The 26047-nt window shown below is 36.9% G+C and overlaps 1 protein-coding gene across 1 annotated transcript in view; it reads right to left on the bottom strand.

The window, feature by feature from the left end:
- Window positions 1-2338: 2338 nt before the first annotated feature.
- Vom2r25 (vomeronasal 2 receptor, 25) overlaps window positions 2339-26047 on the bottom strand; it is a 42672-nt gene continuing 18963 nt past the window's right edge. Inside the window, exons 4-6 of the mRNA NM_001099482.3 lie at window positions 25599-25823; window positions 24503-24626; window positions 2339-3258 (exon numbers count right to left, since the gene is read on the bottom strand). Of these exons, the coding sequence (NP_001092952.3) occupies window positions 2339-3258; window positions 24503-24626; window positions 25599-25823 (1269 nt within the window). The remainder of the gene's footprint in view (window positions 3259-24502; window positions 24627-25598; window positions 25824-26047) is intronic.

The raw sequence follows: 26047 nt of genomic DNA, 5'->3' as shown, positions 1-26047 counted from the left end.
TCCTAATGACAGTGTCCTCTGCCTTACAGAAGCTTTGTAGCTTTATGATGTCTCATTTCTTTATTCTATATCTTAGAGTATAAGCCATTGGTGTTTTGTTGAGGAAATTCTTTCCAGTGCCTATGTGATTAAGACTCTTCCCCACTTTTTCTTCTATTAGTTTGAGTGTATCTGGTTTGATGTGGAGGTCCTTGATCCACTTGAACTTAACCTTTGTACAGGGTAATAAGAATGGATCCGTCTGCATTCCTGTACATGCTGACCTCCAGTTGAACCAGCACAATTTGTTGAAAATGCTGTCATTTCTCCATTGGATGGTTTGAGCTCCTTTGTCAAAGATGAAGTGAGCATAGGTCTGTGGGTTCATTTCTGGGTCTTCAATTCTTTTACGCTGATCTAGCTGCCTGTCTCTGTAGCAATACCATATAGTTTTTATCACTATTGCTCTATAATACTGCTTGAAGTTAGGGATGGTGATTCCCCCAGAAATTCTTTTATTATTGAAGATAGTTTTTTGCTATCCTCGGTTTTTTATTATTCCAAATGAATTTGCAAATTACTGTTTCTAACTCTATGAAGAATTGAGTTGGGATTTTGATGGGGATTGCATTAAATTTGTAGATTGCTTTTGGCAAAATGTGCATTTTTACTATATTAATCCTGCCAATCCATGAATCATGGGAGGTTTTTTCATCTTCTGAGATCTTCTTCAATTTCTTTCTTCAGAGACTTGAAGTTCCTATAAGACAATCTTCTGACTTACAAGTCCGCAGAGCACAGACATATAGTCAAGACAACTACAAAATACATATTATAGAAAACAAAACCTGAAAAGAAAGTAAGAAGATAATGGACAATAAAGTTTAAGTTAATGTATTTATCAGAGAAAATTTCCATATCTTTATTTTTCTTTTAAAATTTGTTTCAGATGTGTATGTGGTGACATATTCCTTTATTCCCAGCTGTTGAGAGACAAAGGAATGTGGATCTCTTTGAGTTGGAAACCATCCTGGTCTACAGAGAGAGTTTCAGAACATCCAGAGTCACACAGAAAAAGCCTGTCTTCACTGCCTATGACCCCATCCAAAATTTTTTTATTGTGTACATATATGTGTTTGGGTTGCATTTGTGTTTTGTACCACATTCATGTCTGGTGCTTTTAGATATTAGAAGTTGTTGTGTGATTTAAAACTGGTGTTACAGATTATTGTAAGCAACCAACCATTTTTATGTTGGGAATCATGTCCTTCTACACTTGAAGTGCAGCCAGTGATTTAACTACTAAGCCATCTCACCAACTCTTCTAGAATATATCAATTTTTCTAAAATTATTCTATGAATAAAAACAAATTCCTCAGATCTAGAATCACAGTGGTAGCAAAGCTATAAAGATACACACTTAAGAAGAAAATTATAGGCTAGGGGTAGTAGTACATGCTTTTAATCATGCCATGACTTAGAAGACAGAGGAAAGTCGGTCTCTGAGGTTGTGGCTAGCCTGATCTACACAGTGAGTCTAGGATAGGCAGGCCTCTGCCTCATTGACACCCTTCTTGAAAAAAACATATTGTTTCCTTTGTCAATTTGGTTTCCCGATGATAAAGGCTGTTTGAATGTTTAGAATGAATCAGAGAATTTAATAGAGTCAGAGAGAGTAGCTATGTCTGCACATTTGATATCGTCATAATACAAAGACTGTTTTATATACTGACAATAAATTGGGTTTTGTGGTTGACATTTGGCAGTTGGTTATAATATAAGGTCCTAAGTTCACAATAACTTTGAATGTAGCTGATTTTCAGTGACCTGGTATAAAATAAAATTGAAGATAGATTACATCAAATACAAGGGAATTAGATTTTTTCAGAATAAAACACATATGTATGGAATACATGACATATTTTTAAATGTCTCAACTTCAGCAGGAAAATAATATATTGACATAAATTTGCTGTATTGAATTTCAAAATAACAAAAGATTAAAAAAGTAAACTTTACATACATCACTTGATTCTGTTCTTCAGCACACAGTTAATAGAGGAATCACATTGTGAAATTAATTAAGTATGTGAATGATCCAAGTGGAAGAATTCACAAATTAGATTTTCATTGCAAACGTAATCAATAACACTAAAGAAATAATGAATGTAAGAGGAATACAAAAAATACAGCGTATATTTCAACATGAAAAAAAGATTAGTTTAGGATGACTACTTAAAGAAAGAATAGCCCCTGGCATCAAAAGTCCAAATACCTGTTTATTTGTGAGTGTTCAGATAGTGAAGACTAACGAGCATTCAAAGGCATTACATAATTTAAGAAGCACAGAAGTTAGGTGTTAAGGTTTTTTTCTCCTAGCATATGATTTTTCCCTGATATAATTCAGTGAGTTCCTTTCTGGCCTTAATAATATGAGGTAGCACTTGGGAACAAAGATGATGCCTAGGAGAGATGTACTGGAAGCCAAGATAGAAAAGACTTCCATAGCCACCGTGACCTTCCCTTTGGTGCTGTGGTAGACAGGGAGGAAGGTAACCCAGACACTGCAGAACACCAGCATGCTGAAAGCCAGGAACTTAGCTTCATTGAATGTGTCAGGTAGATTTCTTGACAAAAAAGCCATAAAGTAGCTCGCTAGGGCCAGTGCTCCCAGGTATCCCAGGGTGCAATGGAAAGCAATAGCTGAGCCTTTGTTGCAAATGATGATAATGTGCCCATGTTCTGAGTGAGCATCTTTATCAACAAATGGAGGAGAGGTTGTCAGCCAAATTGCAGAAAGAAAAACTTGGAGCAGGGTGCATAAGGGAATAATGAAATTAGGGGCCCTTGATATCAGCAGCCATCTTCTAATTCTTCCTGCAGCAGTGATCTTAAAGGCTAAAACAACAGTGATACTTTTAGCCAACACAGTGGATAGAGCCATGGTGAAGAGAAGCCCAAAAATGTTTTGTTGCAGGATACAGGAGGCTGTGCTGGGATGGCCAATGAAGAGCAATGGACAGAGAAAACAGAGCATCAGAGTGATGAGCAGGGTGTAACTGAGAGGCAGGTTATTGGCTTTGACAATGGGGGTGTCTCTGTTCTTCAGAAACACTCCAAGAACAGCAGCTGTGAGTGAGGAGAAGCCCAGGGACAGGAAGCAAAGTGTCTTCCCCCAAGGGTCACCATAAGCCAGAAATGTCACAGTTTTCTGTAGGCAGTGGATCTTGTCTGTGTCTCCATAGTGACTTTCTGGACACTTTACACACTGATCCATATCTGGCAGAAATAGAGATGATCATGAGTGCATACTCTGGTTTCCCACTTTACTCTAAGCCATTTCCCATCTATCACACACTGCACTGCTATCAGAACCACCTTGCTTTGTTTCTGATGTCTGAGAATATTCCAAAACTCAGTTTTCCTTCTACTGTATGCTGATATGAATTAAACAGAATAAATGTTTCTTTCCCTTGTTACATGTATTGTATTCTTGCCTTTAATGATACTGACATATTTGTATTAGAAGTCACTAGAGCAATATATATTGCATGAATCTAATTTGGCTCTGACTAGGCATCTTTATTAATATGAACCATTATTTTTAATTAAAAATATTAATCATTCCATTCATTTACATCTCAAATGATATTCTACTCCCCAGTTATTCCTCCACCAACTCACCATCCTGTGCTATACACACTTTTCAGTTACCCCTCCACCATCCCCTTATCCCACATCTGTCCTTTCTCTCTCCCCTTTGCCTGTCTGAGAGTGGTTCTCCACTCAACCACACTCACCTGCCCCACAGATCTAGCATCCCCCTCTGTTGCTGAATCAAACCTCCCCAGGAAAAAGCACTGACCCTCCTGTTGCTCTGAGGCAAGGCCATCCTCTGCTAAATATTTATCTAGAGCCATCTATTACTCCAGGTACACTACTTGGTTAGAGGTCTAGACTATGGGGAACAAGGTGGTTAGGCCAAACTATGTTGTTCTTCCAATGGGGTTGCAATCCCCCTCACGTCCTCCAATACTTCTGCAACCTCCCATACTTGGTTCGGTGATCACAGTCTGATAGTTGGCCCCAAGCAACCATTGAATTGTACAGTTTCTGGCCAGACCTCCTTGGGAACTGCCACACTAGTTTCCTGTCAGTGAGCATTCCTTACAATGGCAACAGAGTTGGGTTTGAAGAGGGCATGTGACTTCAGTGTGACAGAGACCATGTCCTTTGAAATCCTAATAAAATAAGCATGTTCTCCTGTATGTGTTCCAATTGTATAATATACATAGTTAGTCTGAATGTCTTATTTGTCTCAAGGAACCTGAGTGAATTAGTGTTCTGAAACTTAGATCATAGAAATGTTTCACCAGTGACATTACCTATACAGTAACCCTACATAATACTAGCTATTATAATACTAGATACAGAATTGCACATATGTTCTTATGCTTTTATTGAACAACATTTGAACAGTGTTCCTGATAACTTGTTAATTTATTCTCAAACCACAGTGTACACATACAGGTTTTTTTGCATATTTTCAAAATATTAACAAAATACCTGTATTTCTATATATTGTTTAATTTTAAATAATTTTAATTTTCTTTGTTTCATGACATCGATTTTAATATTCCCTATATAATACATTCCTACCAGGACTTTGCCCTCTTGTTACTGCCACTAGATCCTACCCATTTCTATTACCAGACAGTTCCCCCCCCCCTCTCTCTAAATGAGAACAAGGATCCCAACAAAATAAAGCAGAAATTAAAGAAAAACCTCGTTTCCCACACACATGCACACAAACTATTAAAAAAATACAATTATAAGCCAAACTATAACAAAAAGTTCAAATAAGAACAAAAATAGGCCTGGAGCTGAACCTGTGCCATAGCTCTCCATACCCAAATCCTTCCTGAACAGAGCTAGACTCCCAGGAGTCTGGATATACTTACAGAGGTATACAGAGAGACAAGCCACAGACAGAAAAGCAAGATCAGAAAAGAACAGAGATAACTGAATGATGAGAGCAAGTGCAAGAACATAAGCAACAGAAAAAAAAGGCTATTTGACATCATCAAAACCCATTTGTCAGTTGGGGATTTAGCTCAGTGGTAGAGCACTTGCCTAGCAAGCACAAGACCCTGAGTTCGGTCCCCAGCTCTGAAAAAAAGAAAAGAAAAAAAAACCCAGTTGTCACACCACAGAAAACCTTGAATACCACAACACACTGGCAAAGCGAGTTTTGGATTTAAAATCACATCCATCATGATGATAGAGGACTTTAAGAAGGACATGAATAACTCCCTTAAAGAAATAATACAAGGGAACACAGGTAAACAGGGAGAAGCCCTTAAATAATAAAACAAAAAATCCCTTAAAGAATTACAGGAAAACAAAATCAAAGAGGTGAAGAAGTTAAACAAAATCATCCAGGATCTGAAAATGGAAATAGAAACAGTAAAGAAATCACAAAATGAGAGAACCCTGGAGATAGAAAACCCAGGAAACAGATCAGGAGTCATAGATGCAAGTATTGCCAAAAGAATACAAGAGACAGAAGAGAGAATCTAAGGTGCAGAAGGTACCAGAGAAAATATTGAGACAGTAGTCACAGAAGCTGGAGTAACCATTACAATATTGAATAAAATCGACTTTCAACCAAAAGATACCCCAAAAGATAGGGAGAGACACTTCAGGATCATGAAAGAAAATAATCAATCAAGGTGAACTATTAATCCTGAACATCTATGTTCCAATGGCAAGGGCACTCACATGCATAAAAGACACTTCCTTAAAGCTCAAAGCACACATTGTGCCTCACACAATAATAATGGGAGATTTCAAGACCTCATTCTCATCAAAGAACAGATCATGGAAACAGAAAGTAAGTAGAGACACAGTGAAACTAACAAGTTATGAACAAAATGGATAGAACAAATATCTATAAAACATTTCATCATAAAACAAAAGGATATACCTTATTTGAAGCACTTCATGGTACTTTCTTGAAATTGACCAAATAATCAGTCACAAAACATGCCTCTACAGATAAATTATGATAGAAATTATCTGGTGCATCCTATCAGATTACCATGCACTAAAACTGGTTTTCAATAACAACAAAACAACAGAAAGCCCACATACAAATGGAAGTTGAACAATGCTCTTCTCAATGATAATGAGGTCAAGGAAGAAATAAAGAAAGAAATTAAAACAGTTTAGAATTTAATGAAAATGAAGGCACAACATACATAAACTTATGGGATACAATGAATGCAGTAATAAGAGGAAAACTCATACCTCTTAATACCTGCCAAAAGAAAGTGGAGAGAGTATACACTAACAGCTTGAAGCACTCCTGAATGCTCTAGAAGAAGAAGCAAATACACCCAAGAGGAGTAGATGGCATAAAATAATCAAACTTAGGGCTGAAATCCACCAAATAGAAACCAAAAGAAATGAACAAGTAAATAACAAAATATCAGCTGGTTCTTTGAGACAATCAACAAGATCGATAAACCCTTAGCCAGACTAACCAGAGGGCACATAGACAGTACCCAAATTAACAAAAGAAGAAATGAAAAGGGAGACATAACAATAGAAACTGAGGAAGTTCAAAAACTACAATCTACTACAAAAGTATATACAAACACAACTGGAAAATTTGCATGAAATGGACAACTTTCTAGTCGAATACCAGGTACCAAAGTCAAATCAGGAATAGATAAACATCTGGACAGTCCAATAACCCCTAAAAAAAATAGAAGCAGTTATTGAAACTCTTTAAAACAAAAAGCCTCAGGACCAGGTGATCTTAGTGCAGAATTCTATCAGACCTTCGTAAAAGACCTTATACCAATACTCTCCAAACTATTCCACAAGGTAGAAACAGAAGGAACACTACTCAATTCCTTCTATGTAGACAGAGTTATGCTTATACATAGAATATTCAAAGACTAACAAAGGAAGAGAACTCCAGACCAATTTCCATTATGAATATCCATGCAAAATTACTCAATAAGATTCTCTTAGACTGAATCCAAGAATAGACCAAAATGATCATCCATCATGATCAAGTAGGCTTTATCCCAGGGATGCAGGGATAGTTCAATATAGGGAAATCCAGCAATGCAAATCACCATATGTAATCAATCTCAAAGAAAAAAAAACACATGATCAACACAGTAGATGTGTTTAACACTCCTTCATGTTAAATGTCTTGGAACAATCAGGAACACAAGTACCATACCTAAATGTATTGAAAGCAATGTATAGGAAACGAGTAGCCAATATCAATCTAAATGGAGAGAAACTTGAAGCAATTCTTCTAAAAGGGGGGACTAGAAAAGGCTGCCTACTTTGTCCCTACTAATTCAATATAGTGCTCAAAGTCCTAGTCAGAGCAATCAGATAACAAAAGGAGGTCAAAGGGATACAAATTGGAAAGGAAGAAGTCAAAATATCACCATTTGCACATGATATGCTAGTATACTCATGTGACACCAAAAGTTACACCAGAGAACTACTAAGCTTGATAAATAACTTTAACAATGAAACTGGATATAAAATTAACTCAAACAAATCAGTAGCCTTCCTCTACTCAAAGGATAAATAGGCAGAGAAACAAATTCTGGAATTGACACCCTTCACAATAGTTAAAAAAAAATAATAGTAATACCACCTCACCAGGACTCTAACCAAGCATTGAAAGATCTACATGATGATTTCAAGTCTTTGAAGAAAGAAACTGAAGATTTTACCAGATGGAACAATTTCATATGCTCATGGAGTAGCAGAATTAATAGTGTAAAAACAACCAACTTGTCAAAAGCAATCTAGATTCAATGCAATTCCCATCAAAATTCTAATTCAATTCTTTATAACAAGCATATTAATTCTTCATATGAATTTATCATAGAAAGCAATTTACAAATTCGTTTGGAAGAACAAATAACACAGTATAGTGAAAACTATCCTTAACAATAAAAGAACTGAACTAGCAAAATCACCATCCCTGACTACAAGCTGTATTGCAGAGCAATAGTGATAAAAACTGTATGGTATTGGTACAGAGACAGGCATGTAGATCAATGGAATAGAATTAAGGACCCAGAAATGAACCCGTACATCTATGATTATTTGATCTATGACAAAGAAGCTAAAACTATCCAGTGGAAAAAAGGCAGCATTTTAAACAAATGGTACTGTTTCATGTTAAGGTGAGGATGTAGAAGAAAACAAATCGATCCATTCTTAGCACCTTGTGCAAAGGTCCATTCCAAGTGGATCAAGGGCCTCTACGTAACACTGTATACACTCAAACTAATAGAAGAAAAATTAGGAAAGAACCTCGAACACAAGAGCACTGGTGAAAATTAATGGCTTATGCTCTAAGATCAAAAACCAAGAAACGGGACCTCATAATATTGCACGGATTCTGTAAGGCAAAGGACACTATCATTTTGACAAAATGACAACCAACAAATTATGAAAAGATCTTTACCAATACTCTACCAAATAAAGGGCTAATATCCAATATATACAAAGAACTCAAGAAGTTAGATTCCAAAGAATCGAATAACCCTATGGAAAAATTGGGTAAGACCTAAACAAAGAATTCTCCACTGAGGAATATATAATGGCTGAAAATTACTTTAAAAATGTGTAATATCCTTAGTCATCAGGAAAATGCAAATCAAAACAACCCTGAGATTCCACCACATACCAGTCAGTATAGCTAAGATCAAAAATGCAGGTGACAATAGATGCTGGCAAGGATGTGCAGAAAGAGGTATATGCCTCCATTTCTGGTGATACTGAAAACTAGTACAATCACTCTAGAAATCAGACTGGAGGTTCCTCAGAAAATTGGATACAGTACAACCTAGGACTCAGCTATACCTCTCCTGGGCATATACCCAAATTATGTTCCAATATAGAACAAAGACTCATGCTCCACTATATTCATTGCAGTCTTATTGATAATAGCCAGAAGCAGGAAAAAACCTAGATATCCTTCAACATAGGAATGGATATGAAAAATATGGTACATCTACACAATGTGATTAAAAAGAGTGACTACATGAAATTCTTAGGCAAATGGATAGAACTAGAAAATACCATCCTATGTCAGGTAACCGAATCACAAATAAAAACAACAACAACAACAATAGCAGCAGCAACAACAACAAAAACACCTGTAGTATGCACTCACTGATAAGTGAATATTAGCCCAAAAGCTGTGATTACCCAAGATACAAACCACAGAGCACATGAAACTCAAGAACAGGTATGATCAAAGTGCAGATGGTCCTTCTGAGAAGGGGCAAAAAATATTAATAGGAGGAAACATAGTTAGATAGATTGGAGCAGATCCAGAAAGATTGGCCATTCAGATCTTTCCCCACCTGAATATCTAGCCCATATATATATACAGTCACCAAACATAGATGATTCCAAAAAGTGCATGCTGACAGGAGCCTGATATAGCTGTCTCCTGAGAGGCTCTGCAAGAGCCTGACAAATACTGAGGCAAATGGTAGCAGCCACCCATTGATCTGAGAATGGAGTTCCCATTGGAGGAGTTAGAGGAAGGATTGCAGGAGCTGAAGAACAACATAAGAACAACAATATCAACCAAGCAGAGCTCCCTGGGAATAAAACACCATCCAAAGACTACATGTGTTCAGACCCATGGCTCCAGCTTCATAAGTAGCACGGTGTGGCCATATTGGGCACCAAAGGGAGTCAAAACCCTTGATCCTGCCATTACTTCACCTGCTAGTATAGGAGAATATCAGGGAAGACTGGAGGAAGGGGTGGATAATTGTTTGAGGGAAAGTGAATAACATATGAAATGTAAATAATAAAATATTCAATAAGAAAGTATTTTAAGAAAACAAAAACAAAGAAATAGCTAGGGGTGACAGATGTCAATGTTTGTTCAGTAGCTTTGAGGACCTAGCAGGAGGTGAAATTGGTCCAGAGCCAGATTTGTCCTGTTGAGAACACCTCTCTCTCTCTCTCTCTCTCTCTCTCTCTCTCTCTCTCTCTCTCTCTCTTTCTCTCTTCTATTGTATTCTATATGCATTTTATCTTATCCTCATGTCATAATGCCCCCCACATCTGTACTTGCTTAGTGATTTGGAGGAGGTGCTGGGAGGCAGTGACAGTGTTCATGTAGTAGTGTGTGTATGGGATCATTTCAGATGCCATTTCCATATACTTGCATTTTGTTTTGCTGTATGTATACTGACTATAATGGACAAGACTCTAAAATTTAAAACATCCAGACTTTAGATGTTAAAGAGGTTGCCAAAGTATGACAAATAGTGAAATTAGAACATAGTGTACACAGTTAAAAATCATAGAATATTTTGTTGTGTAAATGACTTGAGAATAAGAATTTGTTCAGCTGTTTCTAAAACTTACACATGTTTATACTTGTCTACTGGTTTGAAGGCAAAGAGGAGGGAGAAGAAAGAGGGTAGAAGCACAAATAGTTATATTTAGAGAATACTCAAATAATATAAATTACTATGCATACAGTTTTATTTACCAATGCCATATGAATTGCAGATAAATTCTTACATGAAACACCTACTCTTTCTAGATACTTGAAAGTGCTTGATACATTTAAAGGTACAAGTAGTAGAATATTTTCTGTATATAGTTTTTCAAAACTACAAAATTACTGCATGTAGAAATAGAATTGTTGCCTTTTGGTTGCTGTCCTCATGGAGAGCTGAAAGCCAGCCGCCAGGAGTGACTACATACCTGAGAGCAAAGGTAAGACCAACATTTCTGCTACAAGTGACCTGCCTGGTGAACTCAGGACAAACAAAGTCAGACGTTCTCTCTAGGACCAGGTAGTTCCAGTTTTTGGCTGTGGCCCGAAACTTTCTGACACAGGCCCACAACTCCCTGCTCCCAAATACCAGGGGAGAGAGAGCTGAACACCCAGAATTGTGGGTAATCCTGAGACTGCAGGGCAGGACAGACTGGCCCAGTAGGAAACTGCATAGTGCCTCTGGACAGCGGAATATAGGAGTAGTCAGCTGAGGAGCCCCAGAGTCCAGATCTGCTCCTGAATCTGAACTGAAATGTTCAAACCGCTCCCTGCACCCAAATTCCATGGGTGGGGGGTGAGTTAGACCAACAGAGGTGCAGACACTCCTGTGAAACCAGAGGAGACTACTCTCCGCCCACATTCCCAACTCAAGAGGAAAACACCTTGTGCTATCTGTGCCCCTGGTGCACAGGGACCTAGGAGAGGTAGGAGCAGGAACCTTCTAGTTCCTGCCCACAAGGAGAGTTGAAAGCCAGCCGCCAGGAGTGACTACAGGTCTGATAGCAGAACAGTCTGTTCTCATAATTGACTGAAAGCAAACAGGAAACCAGGTCTCCAGGAGTGCTGACACACAGGCCCACAGGAGGCCACTATCAGACACAAAAAGACAAGCTAACACCAGAGACAACCTGATGGTGAGAAGCAAGTGCAGGAACCCAAGCAAGAGAAACCAAGACTACTTGGAATCATCAGAGCCCATTTCTTCCACCAAAGTAAACACTCGATATCCAAACACACTGGATAAGCAAGATCTAGACTTAAAGTCACATATTATCATAATGATGGAGGACTTTAAGAAGGTCATAAATAATCCCAGAAGGAAATACAGGACAACACAAGTAAACAACTAGAAACCCTTAAAGAGGAAACACAAAATTTTTGTAAAGAACTACTGGAAAAATCAAACAAACAGGAGAAGGAAATGTAAAAATAACATCCAGGAGTTAAGAGTTGAAATAGAAACAGTAAAGAAAGCACAAAGGGAGACAACCCTGGAGACAGAAAACCTAGGGAAACAATCAGGAGTCATAGATGTGAGCATCAACAACAGAATACAAGAGATAGAAGAGAGAATCTCAAGAGTAGAAGGTACCATAGAAAAAAGTGACACAACTGTCAAGGACAATGTAAAACAGAAAAATCTGCCAGCCCAAATCATACAGGAAATCCAGGACAGAATGAGAAGATGAAACCTAACGATAATAGGTATGGAAGGGCAAAAGGATACCCAAATTAAAGGGCCAGTAAATATCTTCAACAAAATCATAGAAGAAAACTTCCCTAACCTAAAGAAAGAGATGCCCATAAACATACAAGAAGCCTACAGAACTCCAAATAGATGGACCAGAAAAGAAACTCCTCCCATCACATAGTTGTCAAAACAGCAAATGCACAAAACAAAGAGAGAATATTAAAAGCAGTAAGGAAAAAAGGTCAAGTAACATATAAAGGCAGACCTATCAGAATTACACCAGACTGCTCCCCAGAGACTATGAAAGCCAGAAGATTCTGGACAGATGCCATGCAAAGCCTAAGAGAACACAAATGCCAGCCCAAGTTACTGTATCCAGCAAAACTCTCAATTGACATAGATGGAGAAACCAAGATATTCCATGACAAAACCAAAATTACATAATATCTTTCTTCAAATCTAGCACAACAAAAGATAATAAATGGCAACACCCAACAAATGGAGCCAAGCTACACCCTAGAAAAAGCAAGAAAGTAATCTTTTTGAAACACAACCAAAAGAAGAGAATCACAAAACCATAATCTCACCTCCAAAGATGAAAATATCAGGAAACAACAATCACTCTTCCTTAATATCTCTCAACATCAACAGACTCAATTCCCCAATAAAAAGACATAGATTAATAGACTGGATACATAAAGAGGACCCAGCATTTTCCTGCCTACAGGAGACACAACTCAGAGAGAAAGACAGAACATACCTCAGAATAAAAGCCTGGAAAAACACTTTCCAATCAAATGGTCTGAAGAAGCAAGCTTGAGTAGCAATAATAATATCGAGGAAAATCAACTTCCAACCAAAACTCATCAAAAAAGATAAGGAAGGACACTTCATATTCACCAAAGGAAAAACCCACCAAGATGAACTCTCAATCCTAAATATCTCTGCTCCAAATACATGGGCACCTACATACATAAAAGTAACCTTACTAAAGTTCAAAGCACACATTGCACCTCACACAATCATAGTAGGAAATTTCAACATCCCACTCTCATCAATGGACAGATCATGGAAACAGAAATTAGAGAAATAGAGAGACTAACAGAAGTTAGGAACCAAATGGACTTAATGGAGATTTATAGAACATTCCATATTCAAAAAAGGATATACCTTCTTCTCACCACCTCACCGAACATTTTCCAAAATTGACCATATAATTGTTCACAAAACAGGCCTCAACAGATACAGAAATAGAGAATTAATCCCATGCATCCTATCAGACCATCATTGACTAATGCTGGTCCTCAATAAAAACAATAAGGAAAGAATGTCCACATATACATGGAAGTTGAACTATGCTCTACTTAATGAAAACTTGGTTAAGGAAGAAATAAAGAAAGAAATTAAAGACTTCTTAGAATTTAATGAAAATGGAGGTGCAAAATACCCAAACTTAGAGGACACAATGAAAGCAGTACTAAGAGGAAAACTCATAGTTCTGAGTACCTGCAGAAAGAAACAGGAGAGAGCATACATCAGCATCTTGAAAACACTTCTAAATGCTCTAGAACAAAAAGAAACAAATATATCCAAAAGGAGTAGAAGGCAGGAAATAATCAAACACAGGGCTGGAATCAACCAAGTAGAAACAAAAAGGACTATACAAAGAATCAACAGAACCAAAAGCTGGTTCTTTGAGAAAATCAACAAAAAGAATAATCCTTAGCCAGATGAACAGAGGCCACAGAGAGTGTGTCCAAATTAACAAAAGCAGAAATGAAAAGGGAGAGATAACATCAGATCAGTGGAAATTCAAAAAAATCATCAGATCCTACTACGAAAGCCTATATTCAACAAAACTCGAAAATCTGGAGGAAATGGACAATTTTCTAGACAAATACCAGGAAACAAAGTTAAATCAGAAACAGAAAAACCATGTAAACAACCCCATAACTCCTAAAGAAATAGAATCAGTCATTAAACGTCTCCCAACCTAAAGGACCAGATGGGTTTAGTGCAGAATTCTATCCGACCTTCACAGAAGACCACATACCAATACTGTTCATACTATGCCACAAAATTAAGAGATGGAGCACTACTAAATTCCTTCTATGAAGCCTCAATTAAGCTTATACCTAAACCACACAAAAATCTCACAAAGAAAGAGAACTTCAGACCATTTTCCCTTATGAGTATTGATGCAAAAATACTCAATAAAATCTTTGCAAACAGAATCTAAGAACACATCAAAACAATCATCCATCATAATCAAGTAGGCTTTATCCCAGGTATGCAGGAATGGTTCAATATATGGAAAACCATAAACATTATACACTGTATAAACAAACTGAAAGATAAAAACACGTGATCATTTCTTTTGATCCTGATAAAGCATTTGGCAACTTTCAAATCCACTTCATGATAAAAGTCCTGTAAAGAACAGTAATTCAAGACCCATACCGGAACACATTAAAAGCCATATAGAGCAAACCAGTAGCTACGGTTAAATTAAAATGGAGAAAAAACTTGAAGCAATCCCACTGAAATCAGGGACTAGACAAGGCTGCCTACTCTCTCCCTACTTATTCAATAACTTATATTGAATAAGTAGGGAATCCTTATCAGTTATTGAAGTCCTAGCCAGAGCAATCAGACAACAAAAGGAGATCAAATTGATACAAACTGGAAAGGAAGAAGTCAAAATATCACTATTTACAGATGATATGATAGTATAATTAAATGACCCCAAAAGTTCCACCAGATAACTACTAAGCCTGATAAACAACTTCAGCAAAGTCACTGGGTATAAAATTAACTCAAACACATCAGTATCTTTCCTCTACACAAAAGACAAACAGGCTGAAAAAGAAATTAGGGAAACGGCACCATTCTTATTAGTCACAAGTAATATAAAACACCTTGGTATATGACTTTAACCAAGCAAGTGAAAGATCTTTATGATAAGAACTTCAAGTCTCTGAAGAAAGAAATTGAAGAAGATCTCAGAAAATGGAAAGATCTCCCATGCTCATGGATTGGCTGGATTCATGTAGTAAAAATGGCCATTTAACCAAAAGCAATCTATAGATGCAATGCAATCCCCATTAAATTCTAATCCAATTCTTCATAGAGTTAAGAAGAGCAATGTGCAAATTCATCTGAAATAACAAAAACAAATAAAAACAAAAAAAACTGTATGGTATTTGTACAGAGACAAGCAGATTGACCCATGGAATAGAATTGAAGACCTATAAATGAACTCACACGTCTATGGTCCCTTGCTTTTTGACAAAGGAGCCAACATGATCCAATGGAAAAAAGATAGAATTTTCAACAAATGGTGCTGGTTCAACTGGTGGTCAGCATGTAGAACAATGCAAACTGATCCATTCTTATCACCCTGTACAAAACTTAAGTCCAAGTGGATCAAGGACCTCCACATCACCCAGACACACTCAAACTAGTAGAAGAAAGAGTGGGGAAGAATCTCAAACACATGGGCAGTGGAGAAAATTTCCTGAAGAGAACACCAATGGTTTATACTGTAAGATCAAGAATTGACAAATGGGATCTCATAAAGCTGCAAATCTTTTGTAAAGCAAAGGAAACTGTCATTAGGACAAAACAGCAACCAACAGATTGGGAAAAGGTCTTTACCAATCCTACAACTGATAGCGGGCTAATATCAAAAATGTACAAAGAAATCATGAAGTTAGACTCCAGAGAGCCAAATGACCCTATTGAAAATTGTATACAGAGATAACCAAAGAATTCACAACTGAGGAACATGGAATGGCTGAGAAGCATCTAAAGAAATGTTCAACATCATTTGTCATCAGGGAATTGCAAATCAAAACAACCCTTTGACTCCACCTCACAGCAGTCAGAATAGATAAGATTAAAAACTCAGGAACAGCAGATGCTGGCGAGGATGTGGAGAAAGAGTAATACTCCTCCATTTTTGGTGGGATTTCCAACTGGTGCAATCACTATGGAATTCAGTCTGGAAGTTCCTCAGAAAATTGGACATTGAACTACCTAAGGATCCAGATATACCTCTCCTGGGCATATACCCAAAAGATGTTCTAAAATACAACAAAGACACATGTTCCACTATTTTCATAGCAGACTTATTTATGATAGCCAGAAGATAGAAAGATCCCAAATGTACTTCAACAGAGGAATGGATACAGAAAACGTGGTACATCTACACAGTGGTGTACTACTCAGCTATCAAAACCAATGACTTCATGAAATTCATAGGCAAATGGATTAAACTATATAATGGTAACCCAATCACAGAAAAATACACATGATATGCACTAATTGATAAGTGGATATTAGCCCAAATGCTCAAAATACCCAAGATGCACAGACTGAATCAATCTCAAGAAGGAAGGCCAAAATGCGGATGCTTCATTCCTTCTTTTAAAGGGGAACAAAAATATCCATAGGAGGGCATAAGGAGGCCACGTTTAGAGCAGAGTCTGTCCCATTCAGAGCTTGTCCCACATGTGGCCCATACAAATACAATCACCAAAACTAGATAAGATGGATGAACTAAGATGTGCATACTGACAGGAACCGGATATAGATCTCTCCTGAGAGAAACAGAAGATGTCAAATGCAGAGGCGAATGTCAGCAACAAACCACTGAACTGAGAACAGGACCCCTATTAGAGGAATTAAAGAAAGGACTGAAAGAGCTGAAGGGGCTTGTGACCCCATAAGAACAAGAAAGCCAACCAACCAGAGTTTCCAGGTACTAAGCCACTACCCAAAGACTATACATGGACTGACCCTGGGCTCCAACTACATAGGTAGCAGTGAATAGCCTTGTTGGAGCACCTGTGGAAGGGGAAACCCTTGGTCCTGCGAAGGCTGGACTTCTGGTTTAGAAGATTATTGGGTGGATGGTAACGGGGTCAGGTGTAAGGGGAGGAGGAGGGGTATGGGAATATTGGCCTCGAAACCGGGAAAGGGAATAACATTTGAAATGTAAATAAGAAATGTCAAATTTAATGAAAATGGAAGAATTTTTTTTAAAAAAAGGAAGAAATACCAGAGCTTTACAGGCTCCATTGCTTCTCAAACTATTTTCGAAATAAATGTCTTTATTTTTTAAAAAATAAAAAAGAAAGAAAGAAATAGAATTGAATTGTTAACCCACCACTGAAAACAGTGTACTGTCTGTACTTGTTCATTGCATTGAAGAGATGGGAGGGAAGAAACTGTAAAAAGATTCCATTAATGTGCTAGACATTTCTAGCTTACCCATCAGTTTGTATATTTGGTGCATCTCATGTAACTGCTATACAGTCTATATTCTCCATACTGAACAAACGAGCCCTATAATATCTAGTCTCTAGGTATTAAAGAGGTTGCCAATGTATGACAAAAGTAGTTTGTATCCTCACACATTCAGTATACTCTGTTGGTTCATAGCAAGGCTGCCTGCAGAAGAGTTGTGAAAGTTTATTATCTAAGTGACAGATGCCTGTGTCACAAGAAACAGGAGAAAAACTCAAAGGGAAGAAAAGTCAGAGACCAGAATATTCTCACCAGAAGACACTTTGAGATCTAACTAGTTAAGTGTGTATGATTTCAACATTACTATATATTTACATGTGTATGATTACAGCACTACTATGTATATTGGGGGAAAATTTGATGTCCTCATCTGAAATTCTAATCCTTCTAGGTGTTTAGCAGTGGACTTAGAAAGTTAAAAGTAGGCATAATAAACAATCCATGTTGTAGATTCTCCTGCATAAACTCATAAAATGCTGCCTTTTGGAACTAGAAAGAGAGAACTGCTTCTGAGCAAGGCAGCCTTGCTTGCAAGTGTTTGGGAGAAGGGAGATGGAAAATGAATTTAGGGCCTCATGCTAATGTAAGTTTGGTAATGCAAGATTAGGCATTGTACCTTATAACTCTGAATCTTATTTTGCAATGTAAACATGTGTATAGCCACACAAACATAAATCCAAAAAGAAAAATAATGGGAAACAATAATCATTGGTCCCTCATATCTCTCAACATCAATTGACTCAGTTCCTCAATAAAAGACATAGACTAACATGTAAACAGGACCCAGCATTTTGCTGCATACAGGAAGCACACCTCAGTAACAAAGAGAGACACTTCCTCAGAGTAAAAGACTGAAAAATATTTCCGAGCCAATCGTCCCGAGAAAACTGGAATAGCCATTCTAATATCAAATAAAATCAATTTTCAACCAACATTTATCAAAACAGATAAGGCATGTCACTACATAATTGTCAAAGGAAAAATCTACTAAAATGAACTGTCAATCCTGAATATCTATATTCCAAATGCAAGGACACCCACATTCATTAAAGAAACTTTACTAATACTCAAAGCACATATTACACCTCACACAATAGTAGTGGGAGACTTTAGCACCCCACTGTCATCAATGGACAGATCATGGAAACAGAAACTAAATAGAGACAGTGAACTAATAGAAACTTTGAACTAAATGGATTTAACAGATATCTACAGAATATTTCACCCTAAAACAAAAGCATATATCATCTTCTCATCACCTCATGGTACCTTCTACAAAATTAGTCACACAATCAGTCACAAAATGGGCCTGAACAGATACAAGATGATAGAAATAATCCAGTGCATCCTATCAGATCACCATGAAATATCTGTGGTCTTCAATACAAATACATGACAGAAAGTCTACATAAATATTGAAGGTGAACAGCATTCTACTCAACGATAACTTGGTCAAGGAAGAAATAAAGAAAGAAATTAAAGACATTTTAGAATTTAATGAAAGTAAAAGCACAATATTCCCAAACTTATGGGACACAATAAAAGCAGTGCTAAAAGGAAAACTCATAGTTCTGAGTGCCTCCAAAAAGAAATTGGAGAGAGCATACACTAACAGCTTGAGCACATACCTGAAAGCTCTAAAACAACAAGAAGAAAATACACCCAAGAGGCATGGATGGCAAGAAATAATCGTAGGGCTGAAATCAATCAAGTATAAACAAAACGAAGTATTCAAACAATCAACAAATCACAGAAATGGTTGTTTGAAACAATCAGCAAGATAAATTAACTATTAGCCACACTAACCGGAGGGCATAGAGACAGTATCCCAATTAACAAAATCAGAAAAGAAAAGGGAGACAGAACAACAGTAACTGAGGATTTTTTTTAAAAAAAAAATCATCAGATCCTACCACAAAATACTCAACCAAACTGGAAATTCTGGATGTAGTTGACAATTTTCTAGTTGGGTATCAGGTACCAAAGTTAATCAGGGTCATATAAACCATCTGAATAGTCCCATAACTCTGAAAGAAATAGAAACAGTTATTAAAAGTCTCCCAACCAATAAAAGCACAAGGCCAGATAGGTTTAGTGCAGAATTCTCTCAGATCTTCATAGAAGACCTAATACTAATACTCTTTAAATCATTCCACAAAAGAAAAACAGAACGAATACTAACCAATTCATTCTTTGAAGTCACATTTAAAATTATATGTAAATGATAAAAAGATTCAAGAAAGAAAGAGAACTTCAGACCAATTTACCTTATGAATATTGATGCCAAATTATTCAAAAAATTCTTGCAAACTGAATCCAAAGAATATATGAAAATGATCATCCATAATGATCAAGAAGGCTTCATCCCAAGGATGAAGGGATGGTTCAATATACTATAAGGAAATCAAACAATGTAAACACTATATAAACAAAGTAAAATAAAAACCCTACATGATCATTTCATTAGATGCTCATGAGAAAGCATTTGTCAAAATTCAACACCCCTTCATGATAAAAGTCCTGGAAGATCAGGAGTTCCAGGAACATACCGAAACATAGCAAAAGCAATATGCAGCAAACCAGTAGCCAACATCAAGCTAAATGGAGAGAAACTTGAAACAATCCTACTAAAAACATGGGCTAGACAAGGATGCCCACTCTCCCCCTATTTATTCAATATATTAACCTAAAGTTCTAGCAATAGCAATCAGACTAAAAAAGGAGGTCAGAGGGATAAAAATTGGAAAGGATATGGTTGTATACTTAAGTTACTCCAAAAATTAAACCAGAGTACTCCTACAACTGATCAACTTCAGCAAAGTGGCTGGATTTAAAATTAACTCAAACAAATCAGTAACCTTCCACTTCTCCAAGGATAAATGGGCTGAGAAAGAAAGAAGGAAAATGATACCCTTTACAATAGTCACAAATTAATAAAATACCTTTTGGTGTCTTTAACCAAACAAGTGAAAGACCTGTAAGAGAACTTCAAGTGTATGAAGAAAGTTTAGAAGAAGATCCCAAAAGATGTGAACATCTCCCACGTTCATGGATTGACAGAATTAATACAATAAAAATGGACAACTCACTGAAAGCAATGTTCATATTCAGTGAAATCCTCACCAAAATTCCAACTCAATTATTCCAGAGTTAGAAAGAAAAATTCTCAAATTCGTTTGGAATTGTAAAATATCCAGGATAGTGAAAACTATCCTCAATGATAAAAGAACATCTGGAGCAATCACCATCACTAACTACAAGCCATACTACAGAACCATAGTGAAAAAAACTGCACGGTATTCATTATGAGATAGACATGTAGAATGATTGAATAGAATTGAAGACCCAGAAATGAAATCATGCACCTATGGCCACTACTTCTTAGACAAAGGAGCTAAAACCATCCAGTCGAAAAAAGACAGCACTTTAACAAATGGTACTATTTCAACTGGCAATTAGCTTGTGCAGGAATGTAAATTGATCCATTCTTATCTCCCTGTACAAAGCTCAAGTTCAGGTTGATCAAGGACCTCCACATAAAACTAAATACATTGAATCTACTAAAATGGAAAGTACAGAATGCCTGGAACACATGGACACAGATGAAAATTTGCTCAACAGAACACCAATAGCTTACTTATGCTCTAGGATGAAAAATTGACAAGTGTGGATATGCAATCCTCATAAAATTGCAAAGTTTCTGGAAGACAAAGGACACTGCTAACAAAAGAAATGGCAACCAGCAGACTGGGAAAAGATGTTTACCAATTCTACACTTAGTAGAGGGTTAGTATCCAATATTTGCAAGGACTCAAAAACGTAGACTTCAGAGAACTAAATTACCCTATTTAAAAATGGTGATTAGAGCTAAAAATAGAATTCTCCTGAGTGAGGTAACCCAATCACAAAAGAACACATATGGTATGCACTGCCTGATAACGGGATATTATTCCAAAAGCTTGGAATAACAAATAAAAAATTCACAGATTATATAAAGCCCAAGAAGAAGGAAAACAAAAGTGTGGATGCTTCATTCCTTTCTAGAAAGAAGAACAAAATACTCATGGGAGGAAATATAATGACAAAAAGTGGAGCAGAGAATGAAGAAAGGATCATCCAGAGACTGCATCACTGGGGATCCATTACATATGTAGCCTCAAAACCCAGTCACTATTGCAGATGCCAAGAAGTCCTTTTTGACAGGAATCAGATATGAGAGTCTCATGTGAGGCTCTGCCAGAACCCTACTGATAGAGGTTAGAATGTTTGCAACTAACCATTGGACTGAACAAGATGATCCCAATGGAGGACTTAAAGAAAAGACTGAAGGAGCTGAAGGGGTTTGCAACACCATAGGAAGAAGAACAATATTAACATACCAGAACTCACCAAAGCTACCAGGGCACAAACTACCAATCAATGAGTAGATATGGAGGGATCCATGACTCCAGCCACATAAGTTACCTAGGATGACATTGTCTGACATCAATGGGATGAGAGGCCCTTGGTCCTGTGAATGCTTGTTTCTCCAATGTAGAGTAATGCCAGGGCATTGAGGTTGGAGTGAGAGAGTGGGATTTGAAGCACACACATAAAAGCAGGAGGAGGGCAGGGAAAATGGGACAAGAGGAAAATGTAATAACAATTGAAATGTAAATACATAAAATATCCAAGAAAAATAAAATAAAAAATTAGGTATATATGAGCAATACAAAAAAAAAATCAAAACTCAGAATAATAGGTATAAAAGAAAATGATTCCAAGCTCAAAAACATATTTACCAAACTTACAGAAGAAGAATATCCCAACCTCTAGAAGATTATAAAGGTCCAAGAAGTTTAGAGAACATGAAGTCTATTGGACAAGAATACAAAGTTTCCAATCCAGGTAATAGTCAAAGCCACTAAATGTACAGAACCAAAAAAGAATTTTTTAAGCTGCAAAGGAAAAAGTTCAAGCAAAATAGAAAAGCTGACCTATAAAATTCATTCCTCAGTTCTTAATGGAGAGGCTAAAAGCCAGAAGAACCTGGACAGATGTCTTGCAGCCTCTAAGAGAGCACAGATATCAGCCAGCAAAACTTTAAATTACTGCACATGGATCAAAGAAAATATTCCATGACAAAACATAAAAAAAATATTTTTTCAACAACCCAGCCCTATAGAAGATACTAAAAGAAAAATATAATACAAAGGAGGCTAAGTACACTCAAGAAAACAGAAGAAATAAAGAATTTCAGTGGAGATTCTAAAAGCCATAGGGGCTTGGAGAGTCTAGACACAACAGATGCCAGCCCAGTAAAACTCCCAATCACCATATATGGTGAAAACAAGCTATTTCATGACAAATCAAATTTAAATGTAATCTATCTACAAGTCCACTCCTATAGAAAGTACTACAAGGAAAATTTCAACTCAAGATTAACTGCACCTGCAAATACAAAAGCAGTAAATAATTTCACACCAACAAAAGCAAAAGAATGTACACACACACACACACACACACACACACGCACACGCACACACAATCACCACTACCAACACCAACACCACAATCAAAAACATCAAAAACAACAACAACAACAAAACAACAACAACAACAGGACCATCATTTAAAACAGCAGGAAGGGGTTGAGGATTTAGCTCAGTAGTAGAGCGCTTGCCTAGGAAGCGCAAGGCCCTGGGTTCGGTCCCCAGCTCCGAAAAAAAAAAAAAAAAAAAAGAACCAAAAAAAAAAAAAAAACAGCAGGAAGTAACATTCATTGCTTATTATCATCTATCAGTGTTAATGACTTCAATTTTCCAATCAAAATACACAGACTAAATGACGACATGAAAACAGGATCCATCCAATGATGGCATCTTAAATGAAATTCTTAATAGTGAAATTAGATTGTGAATGGTACTTTTACATACTTGTAGGACCTATTTTTCCTTTTGTGTTGCCTTGTCCAGACTTGAAATGAGGGCTTATGCCTCATCTAATAGCATTTTTGCATGGCATATTCAGTTGACATCTCTGTCCTTTTTCTGAAGTGACTTGAAGAAAGGTTGATTTGTTTGAGTTGGGAGGCTAGGATTGTTGACTGGGAGGAGGGGAGTCTATTTTCAGGATGTGTTGTTTAATACATAGAGTTTTATAAAATCAAAGTAAAAGAATGATTTTCTAACAAAAACATGGATAACAGGAAGCAAAACGTCGTGGTTACAATGAGAATGTCCAGCATGACATAAAGATTTTTATGCTTTTGTTCCTTGTTGGTGGGACTTTCTGGACAGGAGTAAGAGATGCAGCTCTTTTGGTAGACGTATGTTGCTATTGAAGGTCCTTAAGGATCTTTTCATTCAGAGTGTCTTCTCTGACTCCTACTTATGGATCAGCATGTGAACTCTCAACTCTGCTTGTTATGCTGTCTTAGTTAATTTGCCATTGCAAAGAAGAGACATTATGACCAAGGCAACATATAGAAGAAAGCAATTCACTTCCAAAGTCAGATTTTCAGATGGAGAACATGGAAAACTACAAGGAAGGGGTCTCGAAAAAACATATGTGAAACCTGCCACTGAGGGGAGAGGTAGAGGTGAAGGAGGAGAGAGAAGGTGAGAGAGAGAGTAGTAGAGAGGGAGAGTGAATGCTAAATGTAAATGAGGTGGGGCTCTAGATACCTCCAAACCTACCCTCAGTGACAGTCCTCTTTGAACATGGCTATACCTCCTAATCATTCCACCAAGAGAGCATACATGGTCCTTGTCATTCAAATTTTCACTTGCCTCTATACTTCCTTCCCAGACACTAAACACATGACAATTAAAGACCATCAGTTATAACTTGCTTGCTCACATTGCTTAGTCATATCAGTAGGGAAGAAAGTAAGACAAAATACTTGGTAAAAACAGGGTAATCTGGTAAGAATAAAGTGGCTTTCCGCAGCTAGTATCAACCACAATTGTTCAAGAACAGAAAGCAGGTAGGAATTTCAATGGGAAGAGTTTGCTATTTCCGTGGGAAAATGAGTTGTAACTTGTAATTTTCAGACCTCTGTAAGGAGCAGAATTATCTTTGCATAAATGAACTGATTGAAGTTCACATATAGGCATTTTCTGTTTTCTTAGAAATTACAGATGTCGACAGAAATGAATATCTTCTGCATGACTGATATGTACCTGTCTCATTGGAAATCTCATTCTCTGGACAAGGGGTGCAGTCAAAGCAACAGGCAACTATGCCTTCTTTGTGCATTTTCCTGAATCCAGGATGACAGCTCTCACTGCATACAGACTGAGGAATCTGAAAATGTAATGTATGATAGCAAATGGTCAGGACTTTACGGAATCACCAATAGAGTAGTTTTGAAAGTAGAGCCATTAATTTGTTTATGTCAATTTATCTAAATATAGATAGTTGGATTGTTTTTTCTAGTGGGATGATTCATTTACAGAACCATGTGGTCAATGACTTTCTGCAATAATATGAATTTGTTAGAAACTTGTTCGAAGATTATATGGTGAGGAATAGAAGTAAACATTTATGACCTTGGTATCATGTTTTGATATGACAACAAATCTACTGCCTCTTTACTCTTGGATACAAACAAAAAAATGTTTCCAGGATAAGTGTACATCATGTCAGTGTGATGGGTTTTTGAATCACTGTGGAAATATATCCATGAGAATAATTGGAAAATACTTTTTAAGATTAGTTTACTTGGTGTATTAATGGCAACTCTAATACCTGATGATCATGGTCAATGAATAAAGAAATGCAGGAAATGATGTGAACAGCAGCTCTCAGCAGTTTCTGCATCCTGACTATTAATGCAATGTGAACAACTGCCTCTGTCACCTAAGAACCTGGCTCCTAACCTGTGAGCAACAAATTCCTACCGTATTATTAGGTAGCATTTTTGCAACAGCAAAACAAACAAGCAACCCAGTTATATAGTCCCATTATGATCTTCTGTGCTGACTGCAGCCTGGAAGTAAAAGGCCAACTGGCCAATGAATAAAAAATTCTAAGTGAGAATCACAATATACCTTCTGTCAAAGATCTGAGATACTGATGGAAATCACCCTGACAAATTCAGTATTCATGATATTTGAAGAAGGTAATTGAAAATAGTCTATTTTCCAAAATTAAATGTTAAGAAAATTCTCTATATTAGTGGGCATTCTGTGCCTATGAATAGGCCCTGAATGAAGACTCCTAACACTCAGAAACATGATTTTGAGGTTTAAAACACATAAGTAAGATGCAACCCACCTCTGCCGGTCCTGTGGCCCACTGTATCATGTTAGAAGATATGGACAATTTCTGGTTCTTTGGAGCACTTGGAGAAAATGTTCCTACTTTCACATTTAGCCCAAGACCTTTAGGGAAATTCCAAAAGTTGAGAATGTCATACTCTACATGTGATTTCCTTTTCCAATCCAGAACCTCATTGACTTCATCCTGATTGAATAGTGTTTTCCTTAGATAAGGGTGAAGCTAAAAGAGATGTATGTGCTTCTATTACATAAACTCTAAAGAGGTAAAAGTGAAGGTATGTCAGGAAATATCTCCAGATGTTTTAATCCCTTGTGTGAAAATAACCTTTAATATAGATATCAATCACATCTAACATGTGATAGCCAAAGACAATGGATGCATCATTATCTTCTAAAATATCCCAATCTCTTTCAATAAAATACTTAGAACAAAGCTACACTAAA

This window comes from Rattus norvegicus, chromosome 1 (assembly GCF_036323735.1).
Source record: "Rattus norvegicus strain BN/NHsdMcwi chromosome 1, GRCr8, whole genome shotgun sequence".
NCBI classification, from domain to species: domain Eukaryota; kingdom Metazoa; phylum Chordata; class Mammalia; order Rodentia; family Muridae; genus Rattus; species Rattus norvegicus.
Note: the sequence above shows the minus strand (reverse complement) of the source record. Positions and strands in the feature narration are given on the sequence as shown.